Genomic DNA, 24,629 nt, shown 5'->3' on the forward strand with positions numbered 1-24,629 from the left:
CCTCTATCCTATAGCGTGTATCAGCTGGTGGAATCTTAAGTCCGACCTTCCAGTCTTGAGAACTAACATAGGAAAAACAAAAAACAATAAGGATAACAGAACAACTTATTTCCTTTTGAAAGAATATAACCACTAAAATAAAGCATCATCCAATAGTAGACTTAATAAATTTCATTGAGCTAATTTCCAAACTATAACAAACTCATAATAACGTCACTCCTTAATATAAAAAATTAGAATTGGAATAAGGAAGCAATAGCCAAGATTGAGCACAATATCAACTCATATTAGAATTGGAGTATAAGCATACAAAAGATTGAAAGGGTATAACATGTTCAGCAAAAATAAAGTAATTCATATATCAAATTAAAGCACCAAAACCATGGTCTTCCACAAAAAAAGTAACCAAAGGATGCTAATTACAATGGTCAATTTGTGGATGATGGCAGTATTATGGTTTTTAATGGCTGAATAGCAATTTAAAATAACATGATTATGCAGAGCAGCACCAACTTTAAACAATCAGAGCGAAAATCGTGAAAAGATGAGAGAAGATTTACCTCAAAACGAATTCAAAGTTGTTGTTGGTGAGAGGACTTGTAACTCCACGAAGCGAATTCGAGCAAGGTGAGATTTCTGTGAGTTGCAATTTTCCAATTCAGAAGAAATTAGGGTTACAAAAATGGGGCTAGGGTTCTTTCGTAAGTTGAATGGAGGATTTTCGTAAGTTGAATGGAGGTTACAACAAGGGACTAGGGTTCTTTAATTTGCAGAAGCCAAGGGATTTTCATTGAGAGAAAGAGGGAAGACAACAGTACTGGAGAAGAGAAAGTGACGAGAGCGCAAAACTAATTTCAGTATATTAATTTCAATTTTAATTAAATTAAGGCAACCAGAGTGCTTTAGAAAAGCGCTTTCATATATACCCACTATACCAGCGCTTTTATCCCCAAAGCGCTTTCGTAGACAACCCCCTATAAGAGCGCTTTCAAAATCGCTGTCATGACCACCCCTATAAGAGCGCTTTTGAGAAGCGCTTTTGTACCCCCCCCCTTTAAGAGCGCTTTTTGAAAGCACTTTCGTACCCCCCCTCTTTAAGAGCGCTTTTTTTGCGTGTTTTTTTATTTTGTTTTAAGGGAAACCTATACCAGCGTTTTTTACTAAAAACGCTTTAGTAGGGGTGCTGCTAAAAGACAAATTTGGCATAGTGCCAACTATATGTATTAACTCTGACAACTATCCTCTTTTTGATGACCCTCCTTTATCACATTCCCCCACTAGTACCACTGATGTCTTCCTTTCCCTTGATACTGGTACTTCTGCCAGCTCACCAGTCACATCCCATTCCCCATCCAATTCCTCTTCTCCTCTTGTCACAAATCATACTTTACAATTCCCTCATCAGTCTAGGGCCCAGAACTATACTCCTTCTTCTTTATCCATTGGTTCACCTAATGGTACAAGTGATAATTCTGCAGATAATAATAGTCCTATGTCTCTTTCAGATTTAAACACTAGCCCTTCTCTTGACACCAATTTTCCTTCTGCAGATAATTCCAATAGTTATAACTTTCCTGCTGCGGATAATACCCTTCCTACAGCCTCACCTTTAATCCATAGTTCTTTACCCTCATCTACATCTGCTGATTCATCACACCATAATGTTTACCCTACTGAGCAGTCTATAATTATTGACCCCCTGCACCATTAAGACATTCTACCCATGCTTCTAATCCCCCAAGCTACTTATGATACATCTGCATCTCATTCAAGTAAATTAAACATTGTTCATCCTTTATCTTCTCTCATATCTTACCATAATTTTTCTCCTTCATATAAACATTTTTATTGCTCCATCTCATCTAATATTGAGCCTAAAACCTATAACCAAGCCATTAAGCATGATTGTTGGAAGCATGCCATGGATATTGAGTTACAGGCTCTTGCAGAGAATCATACATGGGACGTAGTAGATCTTCCTTCTGGGAAACATCCTATTGGTTGTAGATGGGTTTACAAGGTGAAATATAAAGTAGATGAGTCTATTGAGAGACACAAGGCCAGGTTGGTGGCAAAGGGGTATACACAACTAGAAGGTATAGATTACTTTGACACTTTTCCCCCTGTTGCAAAGCTAACTACTGTTAGGGTCCTTCTATCCACAGCTGCCATCAACGGTTGACACTTGGAACAACTTGATGTCAACAATGCCTTTCTTCATGGTGATCTCCATGAAGAAGTGTATATGACCCTTCCATCTGGCTTACCTTCCTCTAATCCTTTTCACGTGTGCAGATTGTTTATGTCCTTATATGGCTTAAAGCAAGCCAGCAGGCAATGGTATTCCAAGTTATCCTCTTTTCTTATTTCAAATGGTTATAAACAATCTCAGGCTGATCATTCACTTTATGTCAAAGAATCCAATTCCAATTTTACAGCTTTATTAGTATATGTGGATGATATTGTTTTAGCAGGCACCTCTTTGTCTGAAATCAAACAGGTCAAATAATTACTTCATCACACTTTCAAAATAAAAAATCTTAGAAGACTCAGATTCTTCCTTGGCTTTGAAATTGCTAGAACCTCAGCTGGTATCTTTCGGAATCAGAGAAAATATACCTCGGAACTTCTTGAGGACACTGGTATGCTAGCCTCTAAACCTTTTGCAGTACCATTTGATCCCAATCTTATCACTGAAGGCCAACCTTTGGATGACCCTTCCAGCTATAGAAGATTGAATGGCAGACTCATATACCTCACTAACTCTAGGTCTGACATCTCTTATGTTGTACAACATCTCAGCAAATATGTGTCATCTCCTTTTCTACCTCACTATCAGGCTGTTATTCGAGTGCTTAGATACCTCAAATCCATGCCTGCCAAAGGACTCTTTTTCCCTGCATCTAGCCAGTTAAAAATCTCTTCCTTTGCTGACTCTGATTGGGCCAGATGTCCTCCTACTAGGAAGTCAATTACAGGGTTCTGCATTCTTCTAGGATATTCTCTTTTATGTTGGAAATCCAAGAAATAGAAGACTATATCTCGATCCTCCACTGAAGCTGAATAAAGAGCTCTTGCTTCCTTAACTTGTGAACTTTAATGGTTGCAATACCTACTGCATGATCTTCAGATTCACCTTCCTTAACCTGCTGTTGTCTTTTGTAACAGCAAGTCTGCCATTTACTTGGCACACAATCCAACATTTCATGAATAAAGCAAGCATATAGAGCTCGATTGCCATGTCATTCATGAAAAGATACACTCTAAACTTATCCATCTGCTTCCTATCCCTACCACTGCTTAATTAGCAGACATGTTAACCAAGCCACTTCACTTACCAGCTCTCTCTACTATCTTGGACAAGTTGGGACTTTGTAATATCCATAGTCCAACTTGAGTGAAACCAAAGAATGAACTTACATCGAGGATGGGGGAAAATGAACACAAGTTCCTATGATTCTGAAACAAATTGAAAAGGGTTACTGATTTGAATCCATTCGTGACCATCATGATGTAGAAGAAGGACCGTTACGTGTTCCACTTCTCTGAAAAAGACGAAGGATGCTCAGACCCTATCCCTCGTACATTGCTGTCGCGCAAGGAGTTCCCAAAAAATTAGATTATTATATCTAAATTACCAATATTTAAATTTAATAAATTTTTCTTAACAATATATTATGTTGTCACCAAAATATTAAAATATTAATATTTTCAACGACAAGAAATGTTGTTGGGATAAGTTATTTTTCCCAACAATAACAAAATTATTGAGAAAAAATCAATTTATTACAACAACTTCAATTAGTTGTTGCTATATACATGTTTTTGGCAATAAATTAGTTGTCGTTGAAAAAAAATCGTTGATAAAAGTTTTACTCCTTGTAGTGTAAGGTCGTCAGTCAATAGAGTTATTTTGAGTTGTTGTAATTGTAAAGTAAGATTTTATGTGTTGTTAGACTTAAAATTGAGTAACTCTGACATAATTAGAGTTATTTTGATATGTCTATGAATAATTATTTTATTACCCTATTGATAGGATAAAATGAGTAAAAACATATTTTTACTCTATTATATAATTATTTGAGTTGTAATTATATAATATGTTTAGTTGAGTAATTCAGAGAGAATTATAGAGATGATCTTACATTGGCAAAGTTGTGGGTTTAGAGATGAAACTTGTTGAGTATGAGATAAAAGTATTATTTAATGTTTAATATGAAATGAGATGTTAATTTTTGTTTGAATATGATTGTGATTGTTATTACTATGATTCATGCATTCATGTATATCAGATATAGGTTAACGAGGTCATGATTCAGAGAGGAACCAATGACAGTCTCATGTTCAGAGAAAAACACAATTCATAGAGGAACCAAAGACATGGATAATTCAGCAACATAACTCTGACATCTAAAAATTTGGTACCACATGCATCTTGGATGAGTAGTATATTGTATTATACATTTGTATCGTGATTATTGTTGTTGTTGTTGTAAACTATTGCGTGATAATGATAACTGAGGTTATTGTTATTTGAAAACAATCCTTGTTATTTTATACACCAATAACATCTGTAAAATTATTTCCACCTCTTGTTTGTTTGTTTGTTTGTTTGTGGTATTCTGTATTTTCTTGGAGTGTAGATAATCGGGCAAAGGAGTGGCTGTTGTTGACCTGGAGGATGTCGTTGTGGCCTCTTCATTTATTTACTAATTTTCCGTGTTATTTAGTTATTGATTGTTCTCTAATCTGTAACAGAAATTTGGACATTTTATTTGTTGTTATGATGTTGTCGTTTTGGATAAATTATTTATTTAAATATTTTATTTCATCAAGACAATTTTAAAGCATGTTTGAAGTGAGTTTTGCTGTTATTTTATGTTATATTTTGAAAGAGTATGTTTATTGAGCATGTGTAACATCTGTTTTAGAGAAATAATTGTTTATCTTTATTTAAAATGTTTTTGGAATTTTAGGGTGTTATACTGAGTTTCAAGTGAAGAGGGGACAAAGACAGAGGAACCATCTCTCTCCTTTTATGTTTCTTATTGCAGTCGAATGGTTAACCAGTCTAGTGCATAATGCACATGCTTTAAGAGATTTCCATGGTTTTCACTTCAATAATGATATACATTTTGAGATTCTTCAATTTGCAGACGATACAATTCTTTTGACTGACAGGTGATAATTTATGCAGTTTAAAAGCCATTTTGAAGGGCTTAAAATTATCCCCATGATTACGCGTCAATCTTTCAAAAAGTAACTTGTTTGAGATTAACTTGAAGGAATATTTTCTCCAAGTGGCGTCTTCCTTTTTACCTTGCGGGATTTGATTGTTTTCATTTAATTTTCTTGGAGTTTCTTTGGGAATTAATCCAAGGAGATTGGCTTCTTAGAATCCTATTTTGTCAAAGATTTCTCATAAGCTTAATTCTTAAAAGGGTCATCACTTGTCCATCGGAGGAAGATTTGTAATGATCAACGTTGTTATGTCTGTAATTTCTCCTTTATAACAAAGAATATTATAGCAATGAAATAAAAGATAAATTCTATTTTACAAAGATAAGAAGCATGAAGTTTGCCTCACCTGACAGATTGTGCAGGTTTCATTTGGATTTGACACATATATTTCTGTTTCAATATATGCGTGGATCTCATCTTCAGTAAGCCTTGTCTCGACCCTCCTGATGTGTTCTTCGAGGGCTAAAAGTGCCTATACAATTGTTTAAATTAATATTTTAATTGAATATGTCAAATAATTATAATTAAGCTCGAATCAAGCATTACTTATTTATTCTAAATTAAATTTGGAAATTCGAACACGGTGAATTATGACAAAAATACTAAATTGAGTAAAAAATCTATAAAAATATAAAATAAATTGTATATTAATAAATACACAATAAATTTTACCTCATATGGCCAATCAACTATATTATGTAGCATATTGATACGTTCAAAAGAATGAAACACATTTAACACAATTGAATAATCCATTGTCAACATGTCCTGGGATTGCAAGATTTATGAAAATGAAATGAAATATATGTTTAAAAGGATTTTGTATAATAATATTTAAAAGATAATTTAGTCATAAGAAAAAAATATGAAAATGTATATTGTATCAAAATATATTTACCTGTCTTCGCATAGAGCTACCGGCGCGTAGATGCTGTATAGAGCTAACAATCTGTATCATACATTACATTATCAAATATTTAAGTCATATTTGACTAACTGAATGCTAAGTTAATAAATAAGTAATATTAATTAAAATAGATTCCTATGATAGATTCTAACAACTTAATAATCAAATCCAAGATTAAACTTCCTCATGCATGCATGTGTACATATATCATTATCGTAAATAGGTTTTTTTCACCAGAGTAGATTATGTTCTAGGAAGATGCATGTGTACATATATCTTTATCAATTGTATACTCACCAGAGTAGATTATGTTCTAGCATCTGCAAAAACTAATTTTCTTAAAAATTATATTCATAGACGATGAAGAGCCGCCGCGCGCTTCCTTTTCCGGTGGGGTTTCAAGGGGCTAGGTTAGGGTTAAACATCATCTCTTCTTCTTCGGTTTAAATTCCTGGCCTTAGGGTCAGGGACCTTGTGGAGGAGGTGGGTTGTTGATACTTTGACTTGGTTTCAAGAAGCCTCTCTTTTTTCTCTCTTGTTTCTCTCTTGTTTCTCTTCTGGTTTTCTAGATTTCTTCTGGTTTTGTCGGTGGATCTGCTTGCCGTGTTGGTGTTTCATTAGCAAGGGCGTTTTGGGAGTTTTGATGTGGACTCACGTTACCTACAAGAAGAGATTCACTCCGAAGTGGGATACCTTCCCTTTTGGAGGTCGTAATCGAAATCCATCTGTTTCGGTGGGGGCTATAACTTCTGTGTTTGTGTCTGAGTTCCCGGATGAATCCACAGCAAAAGATTTGTTTCAACTATTTGGCTGTCATGGTAATGTTGTTGAGGTAGCGATTTCGCCAAGAAGAAATTCGTTCGGGAAGAGGTTCGGTTTTGCGCGGTTTGTGGAAGTGCCCGATGGAAGATTGTTAGCGGTTCGTTTGGATAATATCTTCATTGGCAATAGGAAACTTCATGTCAACTTGCCGAGGTTCAAAAGAGGTTTTCAAAGGGACACCAAGAAATTCGAGAGGCCTTCTAGGGGTTTTCATGGTGATTACCAGAACAGGGCAGTTCATTCTCGGGGGGGCATTCCTAAGGTTGTTGTTCGGAGGAATCAATCCTATGCAGAGGTCACGGGTTTTGGTCAGCCGGATAATTTTTCGAATAGGAAGGATAACAATGTTTTCGTGTTTCAGTCACCTGCAGAAATCAGAAGCAGAATGGCCAAAGCTTACGTGGGTAAAGTAAGTATTCCGGGTTCGGCGCGTAGTATCCAATCTCACTTCGAAGTGGAAGGCGTTTTCGCTATCAAGGTATCCCCTATGGGCAGTGACTTATGTTTACTAGAGGAATCTGAGGTAGGCTTTATTGAAGACTTGATTGGTGAAGGAGAGGAGTGGTGGAAGGGTTGGTTCTCGGAAATTAAAAAGTGGGAGGATGGTTCGGTGGATCAGAATAGGGACGTATGGATCAGAGTTTTCGGAGTCCCTCTCCATGCCTGGTGTTCTGATTTTTTTATAGCTTTGGCCGAACGGTGGGGGAGATTCATATGTCTCGACGAAGCTACTGCTAAAGGCGATGAATTTGCAGTTGCGAGGATTTTTTTGAATTTGCCAATTGATTGTATCATTCCCGATTCTGTTGTCTGTAATATAGATGGTCTGGAATTCAAACTGTTCGTTAAAGAAGATGCTCAGGGTCAATTTAGAGTTTTCCCCAAGAATCCGATAGACACGTCGCTAGCGAGTAGTTCGTCCGATTCGGCTACGGGGTGGTGGTATGATCAAGACGGTAAGGAAGATAGCTTGCCGGACGGCTCTGATCTTTTTTCCGATAAGATGTCGGAGGACAGAATTTCTAAAGGAGCTGATGTGAAGCTGTGTGGGTTGGAATCTGTAAAGAATTCTAGGGAGGTTTTATCACCAGCCAAAAACGACACCAGGGGCGGTAATTACAAGCAGCGAGCAGATGATTTTATGGGGGGTTTTCATGATGCTATTAAAAATGTTAGGAACAGTGTTGAGTGTCCTGCTAAACAGGTTCAGTCTGCTGGGAATTCTCTCCCTTTGTGCAGGCTGCCGATAAGCACCAGTTTGAGGGAAGTGGAATCTAAGTCTCGGTTGGTTGAGCAGAATGTGGGGCAGGTTCGTTCAGGCACCGGGAAGTTGTTGGGTGAAAGGCAGAATGTTAGAGTCTGTGAGGCCGGTTCTGGTTCGGTGTTGCAGCCAGTTTTGGTGGCAAGAACGTCCGAGATTTCCGAGTCGACCCAATCTAGGGTCTCTTGTTCTTTGGACCGTGGGGGAGCTAATCCAGTGAGAAAGAAAGTTAAATATAAATTTTTAAATGAAGTGGGAAGTTTCTCAAGGTTAGGTAAGGTAGGAGGCAGAAAGTTTTTGGATTCCAGTAGTGCCCAGTTCTGCGGTAATCCTATTGGCATTGCTACTGTTCCGCAGGCTTCAGTTCTTGAAGGCGAGAGCCGTGGTGCTTCTTCTTTGTGTTATGGAAATCAACAGGAGGAGTCGGATATTTGTAGGAACAACGATAGGCATTGGGATTTTCTCAAAAAGGATGTCGGGGATAAACTTTTGGAGGCTATTGTGGCTTTGGGGGTGTTTGATGCAAAAGGGAGGAGCAATCTTGCTAGACGGATTGAGGAATTGGGAAAGGGTAGCGAGGTATCAACGGTTCGAAGGAAGGAGCATAATAAAGCGGATCAATGATTATCGGCTCCTTGAACATTAGAGGGGGAGCAAACGCGCTCAAAAGGAGGAGAATTAGTTCTTTGATCAATAAAGGTAACGCCGATATTTTTCTTTTGCAAGAAACTAAGATTACAAATATGAATGAGGCCTACGCTAATAGTTTTTGGAGACATCCGGAGATTGGTTTTTCTTTCTCTAACTCGGAGGGACGGTCGGGCGGTTTGATTACATTTTGGAAGAAAAGCAATATGGAAGTTCTCTTTAGTTTTAAGGGGGAAGGTTTCTTGGGGTTAAAAGTTTGTTGGAAGGAGGACCTTTATTACGTTGTGAATGTTTATTCTTCTTGTGATTTGTCTAAGAAGAAGGCGTTGTGGGATAAATTATTAGATTTGATGAAAATTTACTCCGATGTGGAATGGATTGTTGGTGGTGATTTTAATGCTATCAAGAATAATAGAGAAAGAAAAGGGAGAGCGGTAGGGAGTTACAAGAAGGAGACGGAGCTTTTTGCGGACTTCATTCTCAAGAGTGATTTGGTTGACACTCCGTCAAAGGGAAGAAATTCTCGTGGTATAGTGGAGATGGTAAATCTATGAGTAGGATTGACCGCTTCTTGTTATCCAATGTTGTGGTGAATCGGTGGGACGTTATTGGTCAAATGATTGGCGATAGAGATATCTCGGATCATTGTCCTATTTGGGTTATGACGGATAAATATAATTGGGGACCGAAACCGTTCAAGTTCAATAATGAATGGTTTTCTTTTGATGCTTTTATCCCGTTTGTGGAAGGGGAGTGGAAGTCTTTGAAGGTGGAAGGAAGAGCCGATTTTATCTTGAAAGAAAAGCTTAGGCTTTTAAAAGACAAGCTCAAGAAGTGGAATAAAGAGGTATTCGGAAAGATTGATTTGGAAATAGACAAAGGTGTCTCCGATATCAATAAAGGGGATGAAAGGTTAGTGTCTTTACCTAATGTTAGTTCTTCTTTTACCTTGGAAGAGAATGTGGAGGCTAGAAAAGAGGCGAGTAGTTGTTTTTGGAGGAACTTGAGGATTAAAGAGAACATGCTTCTCCAAAAATCTAATTTGAAATGGCTTAAAGAAGGAGATGATAATAGTGGCTTTTTCCATAAGTTGATGAAGAGTAAAAGAAGACATAATCATATCGGTCCGATTTTTGCATCGGGTACTATGGTGGACTCGGTGGAGGAGGTTAGGGAGGAGGTTTTCAACCATTTTGGGAACAAGTTCATTGAAACGGAGGAGGGCCGACCGGTTTTAGATGGCATTTTCTTCAATTCCATTAGTAGTGAGGAGGCGGGTGAACTAGAGAAACCTTTTTGTGAAAGTGAAATTAAGAATGCGGTGTGGGAGTGTGGTGACGATAAGAGCCCGGGGCCGGATGGATACTCTTTTCTTTTTATTAAGAGATGTTGGAGCTTTATTAAAGAAGAGTTTATCAATTTCTTTAATTATTTCTTTCAAGGGAAACCTATTTCTAAGGCGATTACTTCTTCTTTTTTATCCTTAATCCCGAAGTCTAATAATCCCATCGGTTTAGACGACTACCGTCCTATTTGCCTTGTTGGTTGCATCTACAAAGCGGCGGCAAAGTTATTGGCGGGGAGATTAAAAGGTGTGTTAAATTCTATTATATCTCCTTGTCAAAGTGCGTTTGTTCCCGGTAGGTTTTTGTTGGATGGGGTGGTGGTTGCTAACGAGGTGGTAGATTATGCGAGAAAGGAAGGAAAGGAGTGCATCCTATTCAAAGTGGACTTCGAAAAAGCTTATGACAAGGTTAGTTGGTATTTTTTGAGATTCATGCTAATTAAGATGGGCTTCGGTGAGAAATGGTTGAAATGGATGGAATTGCTTGTTTTTAATAGTAACATGTCGGTATTGGTGAATGGTTGTCCGACAAAGGAGTTTGTGGTGAATAGAGGGTTAAGACAAGGAGATCCTATATCTCCTTTTCTTTTTGTTATTGTGGCGGAGGGATTGGCGGGACTTGTTAGAAAATCTATTGAAGTGGGGAATTTTCAAAGCTTTAATATTAATGGTTCTTGTTCGGTGGATATGCTTCAATTTGCGGATGACACTTTAATTGTTGGTGAGAGCAATTGGAATCATGTGTGGGCTATAAGAGCGGTGCTTCGGGCTTTCGAACTTGTGTCGGGTTTTGGAATTAATTACCGCAAAAGTAAGTTGATTGGTATTAATTCTAACCCGCATTTTTTGGAGGCGGTTTCTCTTTTTTTCTCTTGCAAATTGGAAGTTAGCAACTTTTATTTCCTTGGGGTTCCCATCGGTTTCAATCCAAGAAAGGAAGCGACATAGAATCCTCTTTTGGCTAAGTTAAAGAATCGTTTGGAAGGTTGGTCGAACCGGTTTCTTAACTTGGGTGGTAGGATTACGCTTTTAAAGTCCGTGTTAAGTTCTCTAGCCATTTTCACCACGTCCTTTTACAAAATGCCGAGAAAGGTGGCTATGAAGATCACTAGCATTCAAAGTAAATTTTTATGGGGAGGGGTGGAGGAAAGAAAAAGAATTCATTGGGTTAAGTGGGACGACATCACTCTTCCAATGAATAAAGGGGGGCTTGGAGTTAAAAATATTAATTTGTTTAATATGGCTCTTCTCAACAAGTGGAGATGGCGGATAATTCAATGTCATAATGCCTTGTGGTTTAATATTTTGCACTCGCGGTATGGAGATATTTCTACCAAAGTCTTTGGAGGAGGAGGAAGCATTGAAAAATCTTCAAAAGTTTCATGTTGGTGGAAAGATTTATTAAAAAAAATTTCTTCTTCTTTTCGTGATCCTATTGTTGATTCTTGTAGGTTTTCCGTTCATAATGGCTTTTCTACCCTCTTTTGGGAAGCCACTTGGTTGAATGATCTCCCTTTGAAAGAAGTGTTCCCGGAATTATACGATATTTCGCGATTAAAGTATGTTTCGGTGGCGGCTATGGGTGGTTGGAAGGAAGGAATGTGGGTGTGGGGAGATTTTGGCTTGTCGGCGACGGAGGTGGAAGTATTATGTTTGGAGGCGGTTTATGAGGAGTTTATTGGGAGGGTGGAGGGTTTTGTAGATTGGACGGAGGGAAGGGATTCCGTTGAGTGGAATGATTCCGAGGAGAAGGTTTTTACGGTTGCCTCTTGCTACAATTTCTATAACAATCTTCGTCTTCATTATGGCCCCGCTAATAGGAACGACGAGGCTTTTGAATTGTTGTGGAAATTGGAAGTTCCGTTCAAAATCAAGGCTTTCGGGTGGAGACTCTTCCGCGATAGGCTTCCGGTGAAAGAATTGTTGAAGAACCGAGGTATTCCTATTCCTTTGGATGAATTAAAGTGCTCTTTTTGTGATAATTCGTTGGAATCTAGTTCCCATTTATTTTTTAGTTGTTTGGTGGTGAAAAATATTTGGAGTGAGATAGCTAATTGGGTTGGTAAAGGGGATAGAGTAGATGTCGAGTGTTTGTCGAATTTTATGGATTGGCACTTGTTCTTTAGAAGTAAAAAAGTTAAAGTTAGGAAGTTAGGTGTGGTTTGGCTTGCTACCACTTGGATTATTTGGTTGGTGAGGAATGGAGCTTGTTTTCGGAAGGAAGAATGGAATGTGAATAATACCGTGTGGAATATTAAGCATTTGGTTTGGAGGTGGTCTTTTTGCGGGAAAATTACTCATCCCAATTATTCTCTCTACGAGTTTTGCAAGGATCCTTTGCATTTTTTGTCGTAGTTGTAATTGGTTTGTAATTCTCTTTTTGTCGGGTTATTCCCGTTCTCTTGGTGTAATTGGGTTGGAGAACCCTTAGTTCTCCGTTAATCAATATATCTCGCTTACACAAAAAAAAAATTATCGTAAATAGGTTATAAATATTTGAAAATTAAGTATATTACTAACACTAAATTAATTGGTATTAATCATCAATCAAAATATTATTAACAAGTAATTAAAAAAGTAGAATAAAAATACCTCATCCCTAAGCCTGTTCCTCCAAGCCCTAAGTTCTGGAGAAGTTGAGGTGAAAATGCGGTTATTACCGCGACGACGGTTCCCCTGTCCAGCCAGTATTGTACCAGGCTGCATGTATTGATCAGATTCAACAGCCGTAGGGGCTGAAGGAGGGTTTAGAAGGTAACTACTTGTTGAAGGATCATAAGGTGGTTGTGATCCCTGTGGTACAAAATTATTAGACCGCACATGAACAATAGATGGAGCTAAAAATCGATCCACATGACCTCCGGGTAAAAGCCTTACATATTGTTGAACATTTATGGTGCTATGATTGAATGTATCATTAAATCTTTGTTCAATAGGATCAAATATATCCAAGTTAGTGTTGATATTGTTGTTGTTGTTATTGGTATTATTAAAACTATTAAACTCCCATCTTGGACTTCGAGAGGATAAAGATGAAACAGCTTCAGAAGACAAGAAATTATTATTTCTTTGAAATGGTGATGTACTAACTGCAACCTGAGTTTCTCCTCCTGTCATTGCGGAAGGATATAGAGATGTTGTAGAGGTAGAAGCAGATATAGGTTCAGTTATTCGGGTCATGGTGAAGCTTTCTCGAGGAATCTCTTGTCGAGAAGGAAATATTAAGCATGCAACATTGTCATCAATGATAGATTCATATGGGCTATTATATGATGGTGTATCAGCAAAAAAATTTATTTGACTAGCATGTGCATGACGTCGGTTAATCATGTGAGAATCATTTGTAATAGAATTTTGTGTTGCACTTATACCATGTCGGTTCACTTGTTGCTCCAACATACTTGAAAACCCACTATTATTGCTATTATTGTTTACAGTTTCATGTTGAAAACTAGGAGGAGGAGGATTTGTGTGTCTTCTGAAGGCTCCACCAACTTGTGAACTTTGATTCGAACTCTCTCCTCTCACAAACTCTGATGATCTACTTCTTTTGAGGAAAGCATTATCAGTCTCAGTAGAAGTAACAGTAGCAGATACAACAACGTCATTATTTCTACTATTATCAAATGAAGTAGAAATATCATTATTATTATTTGATGTTCTACTTTGAACTTGATGATAATTTGATGCAACTGCTTCAAGTTGTGCCATACTTGAATTCATAGATGACGGTCGTGTTGTATTTATATGCTGAGCAGTACTTCTTCTGGTAATAGGAGCTAAAATGAGAGATGAACCAAAAGTCTCGGCGGGGACGAGTCATGAGAAGGAGAAGTTTGATTATCATTATAGTTACTAATATTGGTGATTGTTGAATGTACCATAGGAAAATGATAATAATCCTCATTTGTAGTGTGGCTAGTAGTACTGTTTGTTGGGTTTGTGTGAAGAGGCATAGTTTGATTACCAGTCAATCCTGTGCGATTATTGAAAGCAACTGACAAAGGAGAATCTCGAGTTGGGCTGTTGTCTTCGTTCCAATTAGCTAAACAGAATTGATGAGCCATTCTTGATAACTTCTTCTTAACTGCATGCATGTCATAAAGAAAACAATATATAACAACAATATGCAAATTCATAGACAATGATAATACTTTGAAAATATAGGTAATCATTATTAAATGTATAAGTTTTAAGTCAATGTTCAACAACATATTTACTTATGTAGCGCATCTTCATTAAGAACTATTGTATTGGTGGAAAGAAAATTCATATATTCATTTGTGTCTGACTTCAAATTAAAAAGATAAAATAATAGTAAAAATAATTTATAAAAAAGAATTGTAGAAGTGGATTTGTTTATTAAATAAAGTGACATCAATTGTCATATAACAATTAATTTAAATTCATTTGTAAGAATGTTTTATTTCCAACCCTCCATATCCACCCAACACATATGTAGATCGAAGTAAACTCTTAAACATAATTTCTTATACGTGAAAATAAATTAATAAATAAAGTTTTTTTATCAAAAATTTAGATACATTTTCTCTACAGACCCAAATTTAAAATATAATTAGAATTTGAGACTTTATAGGTTTTCTTATTCTTTTTGAAAATTCAGAATATGAAAGACAAATCTCACTGTTTACTAACAAAGGTCAAATTGATATTAAAATTCTATTTGTTAAATATTTATTAACTAAAAAATCAGAATTATAATTTTTGAAGTGTATGAAATTTCGATATATATTTTTTTAAAATGAGTGAATACTAAAACACATAATACATAATAGATAATAGATCTGATATATATAAATTGTAAATATGTATAAAAATTTGAACATGCAAGATATCTTTGTGAATTAAATTAATAAAAATGTTAAATTTATTTTCACAAGGAAGAAACCCAAAACCAAAACATAAACATCAAAATCCAAACCGTATACAAAATAAATTTATAAACAAAAGTTGTATTGATTTACAAAATCTAGAGACAAATGGATTGTAAAGTTAGTAAATCAAGTTTAATATATAATTGATCAGCTAAATAGTTTATCGAAATTAAATAAAGGGGGAGCATAAATACATAAGAAAAAAAAGAGACACAAAACCAACAATATTAGATCCTTATACAATGATTAATTACATCAAAATACAAAAGTTGGTTCAAGAATATACCTCGAATAGATTCGAGAATGAACTTATATTGCTCCTCCTTAATATCAAAACTGAATTCTCTTACTCTCACTTTTACTCTCTTTTATGTAAATATAAAATGCAAAATTGAAATGATAGAGTTTCAATTTATAGAGAAATTCGAGTCTGTATCTAGACTTAAATATTATTTTTAATTTATGTTTAAAAACATTTTTAGAAATTCAGTTTAATATAATAAAACTTTTGAATGCTTAGTTGGCTCTGACCAATAATATTTTATCCATATGCATATTACTAGCCTCATTTTATGGATATTACCTTTTATATATTTTATTTTTTTAATATAATTGATTCAACTTTTAATATTAGGAAACATTAACCACTATAGTCAAATAAATTTATAAAAAAAAGCCATTTTAGTTAAATTTACGCAAAATATTTTTCAGTTTCTGTACATGCATATAAATACCATATGTCAATATTTACTTAATTGTTTTTATAACAAAACAGAATCAATTAAATGGGCCTTATGTCTTTATTGGCATGGGCTAAATTACAATGAGGTATAAGGAACACATCAGCAACATGATCCATCCTAGCCTACTCTTTCTTTAGTATTTTTTAATGAGCTAGTCTAGGTGGATCCCATAGATCTTCTGATGTTATATAAAGACATGATACTCTGAAATACAATCAGATATAGCCGTGTACAACACTACAATCTCTAGGAGCTATGGTACTTCGTGACTCGTTCAATACCAGATGATTAAGGTATTCATCGTACATGGATATATGTACATGCCATAGCAGCAGGAGCATACTCGAAAAGTTCTCTAGGAACAAACTGCTTGTAGTCAAAATATCGCATGACACACTCATGAAGATGATGTTACATCATATGTGAATCACAAGCTAACCATTCAAAGTAGAAGGCAATGTTATTCAAGGGATGCGTCTCACAATGATCGACGTATGTATGGAAGTATATATCCTCGGCTACCATGATCAAGATACACTCTATATGGCTCGTCCCTGATTCCCTTTGAGCAGGATGAATCCATAAGCATGTGGCATATCCTCATCTTGTGTATTTATTCATTAGACTCTTCCAAACCACGCTTAGTGGGTTTCATTGCAGTGTCCAAAAATCATAGGCTAACACATATGTATTTATGAAGATGATCTACTCACATTTGGATCAAACATTATGACCGTTAATGATGTGAAATCATTGTTGAGAAATAACTTGGATATGAAATACCTCAGAGAAGCGAGTGTGATTCTTGGAATGAAGATCACTAGATCTAAAAATGAAATTTCTTTGGATCAATATCATTATGTAAATAATATCTTAAAAAAATATATAAATACGTTGACTATAAACTTGTTTGCACACCATATGATCCAAGTGTAAATTTTTTAAAGAATACTGGTGATAGTGTCATACCAACTGAATATGCGAGCAACATTGGCAGTCTTAGGCATGCAACTAAATGTAATAAACCTGACGTTGCATATTTCATAGGATTGTTGTGCAAGTTCATTAGTAGACCAAGTAATAAGCATTAGAAAACTATTGCGCAATTCATGTGTTACCTTAAAAGGACCATGAATACATGTTTACATTATCATATGTTTTTGTCGTACTTGAGGGATACAATGATGCAGAATGGAATACCTTATCAGATGATTCTAAAGCAATTAGTGGTTATATATTCAGTATATTTAAAGGAGTTGTAGATTAAAAATCAAAGAAACAGACTATCTTGGCTCACTCCATTATGGATTCTGAAATGATAGCATTAGCGACTGTAAGTGAAGAAGCAATTTGATTAAGATGCTTTTTAGCTGAGATCGCTTTATGGGAAAAACCTATGTCAGTTTTCTTGATCCATTGTGATAGTACTGCAACTATTGGAAAAATAAAGAACCGATATTATAATGGTAAAATAAGTCAAATTAAAAGAAAGCACGTCAGAGTTAGAGACTGCATCTCTAAAGGAGATGTAAGAGTTGATCATGTACACACTGATGAAAGTTTATAATGCATTCAAGAAGATGGGACTAATTCCTATAGAGAAATGATTTGTTCATAATGGTAATCTGGCCTAATAGACTATAGATTCTAAGAAATAGGTTAAATGGCTAATAATAAGTTCTGAGTAATATGAGGTGATCAGGCTAATATGATTAAGAGAAGCATTAATATTAAAGTGATAAGAGGATGAGATAATAGAAACTGTTAATGAGATTTATATTTTGTATGAGGGAGTACCCAACTACAAAAGTAATCTTGACAGACTCACCGATGTTATAATGGAACTTAAACCGATTCCTATGGAATTTCGAGGCGGAATTTCTAGAGCCTTCATTAAATCGGGATACACGTGTAGGGCCATTAAAGCACAAGCTATTAGAGTACACCTTTAGAACATGTTTTGTGCGGGTTTGATGTTTGAGATAGAGTTCAAGACAACTGTGTCACTCTTGTTGAATTAGAATTCTACTTGCTACTCAAAGGTTCAAGTCATAGACTCCTCTACTTATGCACATTCTTAGAAATGTTTTAAGTTCCTTCTAAAATCACTTTTTTAAATTCAAATGGAGGATTATTGAAAATCAATGGATTAATGGGGATTTGGAAGGAGTTAATGGCATTAAGTTAGCAGTAAATGAGCACAGGTATGAGCTAGTGCGTATTAAAGTGAATTTGACAAAGTTCAATAAAGTCTGACATTGGAAGGAGAGCACACTTTAGTAGTGTTTAAATATTCCAAGTTGGCCAATTGGGTTGGGTCCCAAGGGGTACCCAATTTTATGGTTATATGAGAACACAATACCATGAAACATTACACACGCGCCCACTAATGGTGTCGTTTGGTCGACCGGCTTGACTTGATTCAGCTCGGTCCGATGTTAGGCTCGGGATTTGATTCAATATTTTTTGGTACTCCAAATGATGGAAAATTATTTAATATTAATTTATTTAATAATAGTGATTGGAATAAATTACTCCCTATGTCCCAAATTATTTATCGCAATGGTCCACTTCACAAAGACTAAGAAACAGTAATAAATGAAAGAGAGAGAATGGCGACTTTACCAAATTATCCTAATTAATTATTGGTGTATTCGAAATAACATTAATATTAAGTGAGAAAACAATAAAGTAAGAGTATTTATTAGAGGATACATTTGGAAGATTAAATATAAAATTGCATTGGTAATGTGAAGTGACAAGTATTTTGGGACAATTTTTTTTCCAAATGTGACATTTATTTTGAGAAAGAGGGAATAATTAATTAATTATTATTATTAATTAATAATGGTAAAATTAACTTAACCCTAAAGTTTGACCGAACCTTTGCCTTATCTTCCAAGTTTCAGCAACTGACTTGTTAACCAAGTTTACAACGATTAGTTATGGGTCAAATGTGCTATGCTCCCCCATGATTTTCTCTAGTTCGGGTCAATTTTCACCTATAAATAGAGACATTCACATCTCATACGTTTCACTCCAGAATTTTGAGTCCGGAATTTCTCTTTCATCTCTCGTCTTCGCTTCTTCTTAATTAATTTTTTTCTTTTATGTTTTCAAGTGGCTTGACTGCACCATCAACGAATGGTTATTTTAAATAACTATGAGTTGTTTTAACACCATCATTGATTGGTTTGTGTTTCATCTGAAGGTGTAATTCTATATCGATTACCTGTCGTGCAAGTAATAATTGTACAGTAGAACTTAGTTGTTTTGTCCTGAAGGCGGTGTGGTAGGTTGACTGCTTTGCATAATTTTGAACAGTGTCATGAAACATCTTATAGAGGGTGACCTAGTTTGCGATTCGGTCCGATAATTTCTTCTGTGGTTAATTTTCAAAACCGTAAAACAACAAAAAGACCACCTCTCACAACCGAACAAAGAAGTTGGAGGACATGAAAACACCTAACTCATGGATTCACATGCTCAGAGATCATGGTGAATGAAATGGTGGAGAACTCAAGATGAGAAGCAAGAGAGATCAAGAAACGGCGATTTGAAATTGAAGATCACACGAGAAGAAAATAGCGGTGTGAAATTGAAATCCACTAATATCATCTATGTCAGTGGCCATCAAGCTCACATGGTTAAAAAGAAACAATTAAAGATTCCGAATTTGTTGTAACAATGTTAGAATATTCTATAATTTGCGTGGAAATAAAAACAAGTAAATGCCACCATTTTCTAAACAAAAAAATAGGAAAAATAACAGAAGTAGGTAAACATAAAATGGAATTAATGTACATAGCAAAAAAGGACAAGGTGAAACCATGAGGAAAATAGGAGGACACTTTTCATGTTGTGCTTTGTTGAATTATTAAACCATCATATATTAAACAAACAAAAAGCTAACCTTAACTTTCTTTTGTGAGTTTGGAGAATCTCCTATATGGAACTTGAGGCTGAGATTGATCGGTTACCTATTGACTTATTGGCTCATATTTTTCTTCTCTTCACTTTCTTTAGGCTATGTTTAGGAGTTTGGAAGGAAAGAGAGGGGAGGATTTTGAAAAATAGGAAATATTGGAGAAAAATAATAGAAAGATTTTAGTTTAGAGGGTTTTGGAGGATTTGGTTTTCTTCATAACACCAAAAACCTCATAATTTAGAGGAACTCAAAATTTGTAATAAAAGAGGGTTTTGGAGGACTTTGACAAAATGTTCAAATATAATTTTTATTGTTATAGTATTTTAAAAAGTAAAAATACATTAATGATAAACATTATTTTATCATTCTAAACATTTTTCTTTTCAAAAAAGGTTAAAAAATTCTCTATATTTTTAAAAAATTCAATTTTCGAAGCCCTCCCTTCCCCTCCTTTCCAAACTCTCAAACATAGCCTTATTGATTTGGCCCAATAAATTGATTTTTCACCTAAAGAATCATACTATATTAAACTTTTTTTCTTCCATTAATTAGCATTTGATTTTCTAAGAGCGAGCAAGGTTTGCGAGAAATGGAAACAAGGGGTGAAGGAATCACTAACAAGAAAATAAAGTCTTAGTTTTGCTGGTTAGAATATGGATGATGATTCCACCTCTAGATTTGTTTCTCATTTCTTTGTCCGTTTGTAGTTATTGATGATAAGGAAGGGGTTTTAACTCTAATCAGATTTACTTAAAGGAAAGGAAGCTTTAACTTCAATAGAAGCTCATAAATGAGGGATTTTAAAAACTTTATTGAAGAAATGAATTTGGTGGATGTTCCTTGCTCTACAAACAAGTATAGTTGGGTGAAGGACGAAGTGACTTTTTCCTAAAAGAAAAGACGAAATTACTAAAAGATAGTCTCAAAAGGTGGAACAAAAATGTTTTTTGTTGAAATGATTTAAAGACAAGAGAAGGAATGGACGGAATAAACAAAGTGGACAATTTGCTTTCAAATATTTTGAATGATTATGTTGAGAACCTGGCTAGTAGAAGAAGCTTGACATCTTGTTAGATGTGGATGAACTTAGCTATTAAAGAGAACATGATCCTTCAAACATCGATAGTGAAATGGAGTAAGGGAGGAGACCAGAACAATAAATACTTCCATAATATTATGAAGGGCGGACAAAGAAGAAAATGCATAGGATCTATGCATTCGTCAAGAGGAGTTGTGGAATCAATTGGAGGAATAAAATAATAAATCGTAAGGCATTTTTAGGAATTGTTTACCGAACCAGAGCAAAACAGACCAGATTTGGATGGCTTAGCTTTCCATCAACTTTATCAAAATGATGTGAATTTTTGGAGGCCCTTTTCTTTGATTTGGAGATCAAGGAAGTAATCTGAAGTTGTGATGAAGCAAAGAGTCCTGGTATTGATGGATATAACTTTGTATTAATCAGAAACTATTGGCACTTTATGAAGGAAGATTTAACCAGGTTTGCTAAGAACTTCCATTGCAAGGCTACCCTATCTAAGGCCATTACTTCCTCTTTTCATCTCTGATTCCAAAGACTATAAATCCTCAAAGATTAAAGGAATACAAACTTATTTGCTTAGTTGGAAGTCTTCACAAAATTATATTCAAGTTGTTAACTCACAGGCTGAAAAGAGTTCTCGAATCCTTAATTTCTATTTGTCAATATGCTTTTGTCCTTGGAAGACAACTTCTTGATAGTGTCTTAATGGTGAATGAGATAGTGGATATGGCTACAAGAACTAAGCATGATTTCTTGATGTTTAAGGTGGACTTCGAAAAGGTGTATGATAGGATCGGCTAAGATTTTCTCAGATTTATGATGAAGAAGATGGGATTTGGGTGCTTATGTATGAAATGGATGGAGGCTTGCATCTTCAATATTCATATGTATGTTCTGGTTAATAGAAGTCTAACTCTGGATTTTGAGTTAGATAGAGGTTTGAGATATGGTGATTCTCTCTAACCCTTTCTTTTTGTCTTAGTCACAAAAGGCTTTTTAGGGCTGGTTAGAAGAGCTACAGAGGTGGGTGATGTCATACCCCAATTTTTGACCCTATGATCATACATCATTTGCATCTCAATCATTAATCAAGAGCTTCATCTTAAAGCTTAGTTTTTGGTGTTATGCTCACTTCATCTCTGATGGGAACCATCAAGCACCAATATTTGTCTAGCTTGTATATATTATACTAACCAAAATACCAAAATTATTGCTTTGTGCCTTTTGTATGTTTGTGTTTTGTAGGTATCAAGCCAAAGCATCCATTAAACAGGGCATTTTCAATATTTTTGACAAAGGAAATCGATTTCCTTACTGCATTTTGCGCCAAATTTTCACGTTTTTCATAAAGGAAATCGATTTCCCTCCTGGGTAAATCGATTTCATGCAGCAAATTTGGGCCAAAAAGGAACAATTCTCAAGCTTAGTGATATTTGGCACCATTTTTTTGGAAGAATATTCTTGACCTCATAATTCCATGCCTCATCATGATTAAATCCTATCATACACCCTCATTTGATGACATGTGCACCACTTGATCATTTTTGGATCACTTTTTATTATTACCAATATTCCACATCATTACCATAATTAGTTTCCTTCATAAACCCCATTTTAATCTCATATCTTACCAATTAAATTCAAATTAATCTCCAAGGGATAATTACCAATTTGCCACTACCTTCACTTCCAATTCTATAAATAGAGGCCTCCTCTCCTTCATTTCACAAGCTTTTGGGAGCCAAAATCACTCTTGCAAATTCTCTTCCCAACCTTTCCCAAATCACTCAAAGCTCTTCTTCCACAAAAAGTTAGTGAGATTCACATTGAATCTTACTAATATTTGAGCTAAACCTTCATCCAAACACTTTTCCTTCATCCATTCTTGGTAGATCAAGGCTTGTTGGTGTTTGTTCTCGAAGAAGTTGATTTTAATTGGTAATTTTAAGATCCACTTCCATCCTTCAAGATGTGATCCTTTGTTGATTATGTGTGCTACATTTATGGTGTTACTTTGGTGCTATTTGATGGTATTTTCGTGCACTATTGTTCCAAGATTACAAGGTGTTTGGTTTTATGTTTAAACAAGTTTTCTCCATTTAGATGTTGTTTTTTTTGAAAAATGCACTGATGAAATCAATTTCCCTCTGGATGAAATCGATTTCATGTTGTTGTTTTGCGCATTTTTTAAAAAATGCATCTGATGAAATCGATTTCATGCTGACAGACTCCTATTTTTTGCCTTTTTAACTTGTTTTTGGTACATTATCTTCTCCTACTCCCTTCTTTTGATGTTTACTTTGAATTGCAAGTTTAGAGGTCTAATTCCTCTTCAAATTCAATGGACTTAGGGTGTTGATGAGGTGAAAATCCTAATCCATAATATTAAGTGATTGAACTTGAAGATGGAAGAAACCTTTAATCTAATTCCATCTTTTTCTTCTCTTTTATTTTGGTCGATGAAAATCTTCGATATCATTGGAATTCTTTTGAGTTCTTGATGAAGATGAGACCGTTACCTCTTTTCTTTTCGTGTGGCATCACTTTTCGAAAATGATCTACATATTGTTTCTCTCGCATGCATTAGCACACAAATCATTATTGATTGGCCTCGTTGTAGGGTGACTTCTATATAAGTTACTTGGCGATTGCTTAACATAGCGCTACATTTCTTGTCCCGAATCGGAAAAAGATCAAAAATGGCAGAGATTGTATGCGTTTGATTTAAGAGTTATGAAAGCTTATCGTGTAGTTGCTTTGATTCTATCAATCTTCTGATGAGCTTTCATTGAATTTAAACCCGAGATCATCATTCACTCACCATTGATCTACAAAAACTAACAATTGATAATTAACCATTAACTTTAATTTTTATGCTTGTTATTATATTGTCCTTTATTTTATTTTTTGCTTTATGCTTTTATTCTCTCATTTATCATTCATCATCTTTACGTTTATGCCTTTTTTTTTCCTTTGTCCACTTGGAAGTATGTTTATGTTTCTGCCATTTTTCTTTTGTCCATTTGTACCATACTTTACTTTTGTGCTTAAAATACTAAGAACCAACTTGAACAATAAAAATCTTTAAAAGACTCTTTGTGGACTATTGGTAACTATCCTTAGCACTTTGGAGATCTGGACCTCTTGGACTTAGCATTATGATCCTTGTTACCTTGACACCTCTAGACCTTGTTATCTTACTGTTATTCTGTCTAGCAATCCTTGGAGTTTACTCCAAGGCATTGGGTTGTTTTCTCTTTGTATATGCAGGTGTTTCTTTGAAAGTCCTTAATGGTTAATTCCAAGGCATTGTGATAAAGAATTCATCTGTACACATCCGTTACTCTGCCCGATTTTCGTCAAGAGCTTATTATGCATTCTAAAAGGCTTGGTGCAAGTTGAGTTAAAGATAATCAAGTTCATCTGGATCCGCAATTGGTATTATGTTAATTTAGTGTTGGTAGTCCAAGGGATGTGAAATGTATATTGACTCTTAATGTCAAGTGTTGACTTCTTATTTGGTTAGATCGCTCTTTTCCTTAGCTTTTATTTTATGATCTAGGATAGTCCCTTCATCTTCTTCCCCCTTCTTAGATTTTCAAATTCTTCTCCCTTTTTCCAAAACTTTCTTATGTTTGTGAACTCTTCTAAAAATCTTTCTTTAAAAATATCTTTTGCCCTTGTTGGCATTTCTTCCAAAATTTAGACACGATTAATTATTGTGGTGAGTTATGATACCCCACGATTTTAATATTGATTGATATGATGGAATATTTTCAACTTGAGAGCTAGCGGCA

At 35.3% G+C, this 24,629-nt stretch overlaps 1 protein-coding gene across 1 annotated transcript; it reads right to left on the reverse strand.

The window, feature by feature from the left end:
- Positions 1–12,771: 12,771 nt before the first annotated feature.
- Positions 12,772–13,935, reverse strand: LOC131650133 (uncharacterized). The gene has a single exon (XM_058919863.1). The coding sequence runs from the start codon at positions 13,933–13,935 to the stop codon at positions 12,772–12,774; it is 1,164 nt and encodes a 387-aa protein (XP_058775846.1).
- Positions 13,936–24,629: the final 10,694 nt, after the last annotated feature.

This window comes from Vicia villosa, linkage group LG2 (assembly GCF_029867415.1).
Source record: "Vicia villosa cultivar HV-30 ecotype Madison, WI linkage group LG2, Vvil1.0, whole genome shotgun sequence".
NCBI classification, from domain to species: Eukaryota; Viridiplantae; Streptophyta; class Magnoliopsida; order Fabales; family Fabaceae; genus Vicia; species Vicia villosa.

Bases quoted from the DNA above. Each gene is read 5' to 3' on its own strand.
- LOC131650133 (XM_058919863.1), bottom strand. From the start codon at position 13,935: ATGGCACAACTTGAAGCAGTTGCATCAAATTATCATCAAGTTCAAAGT.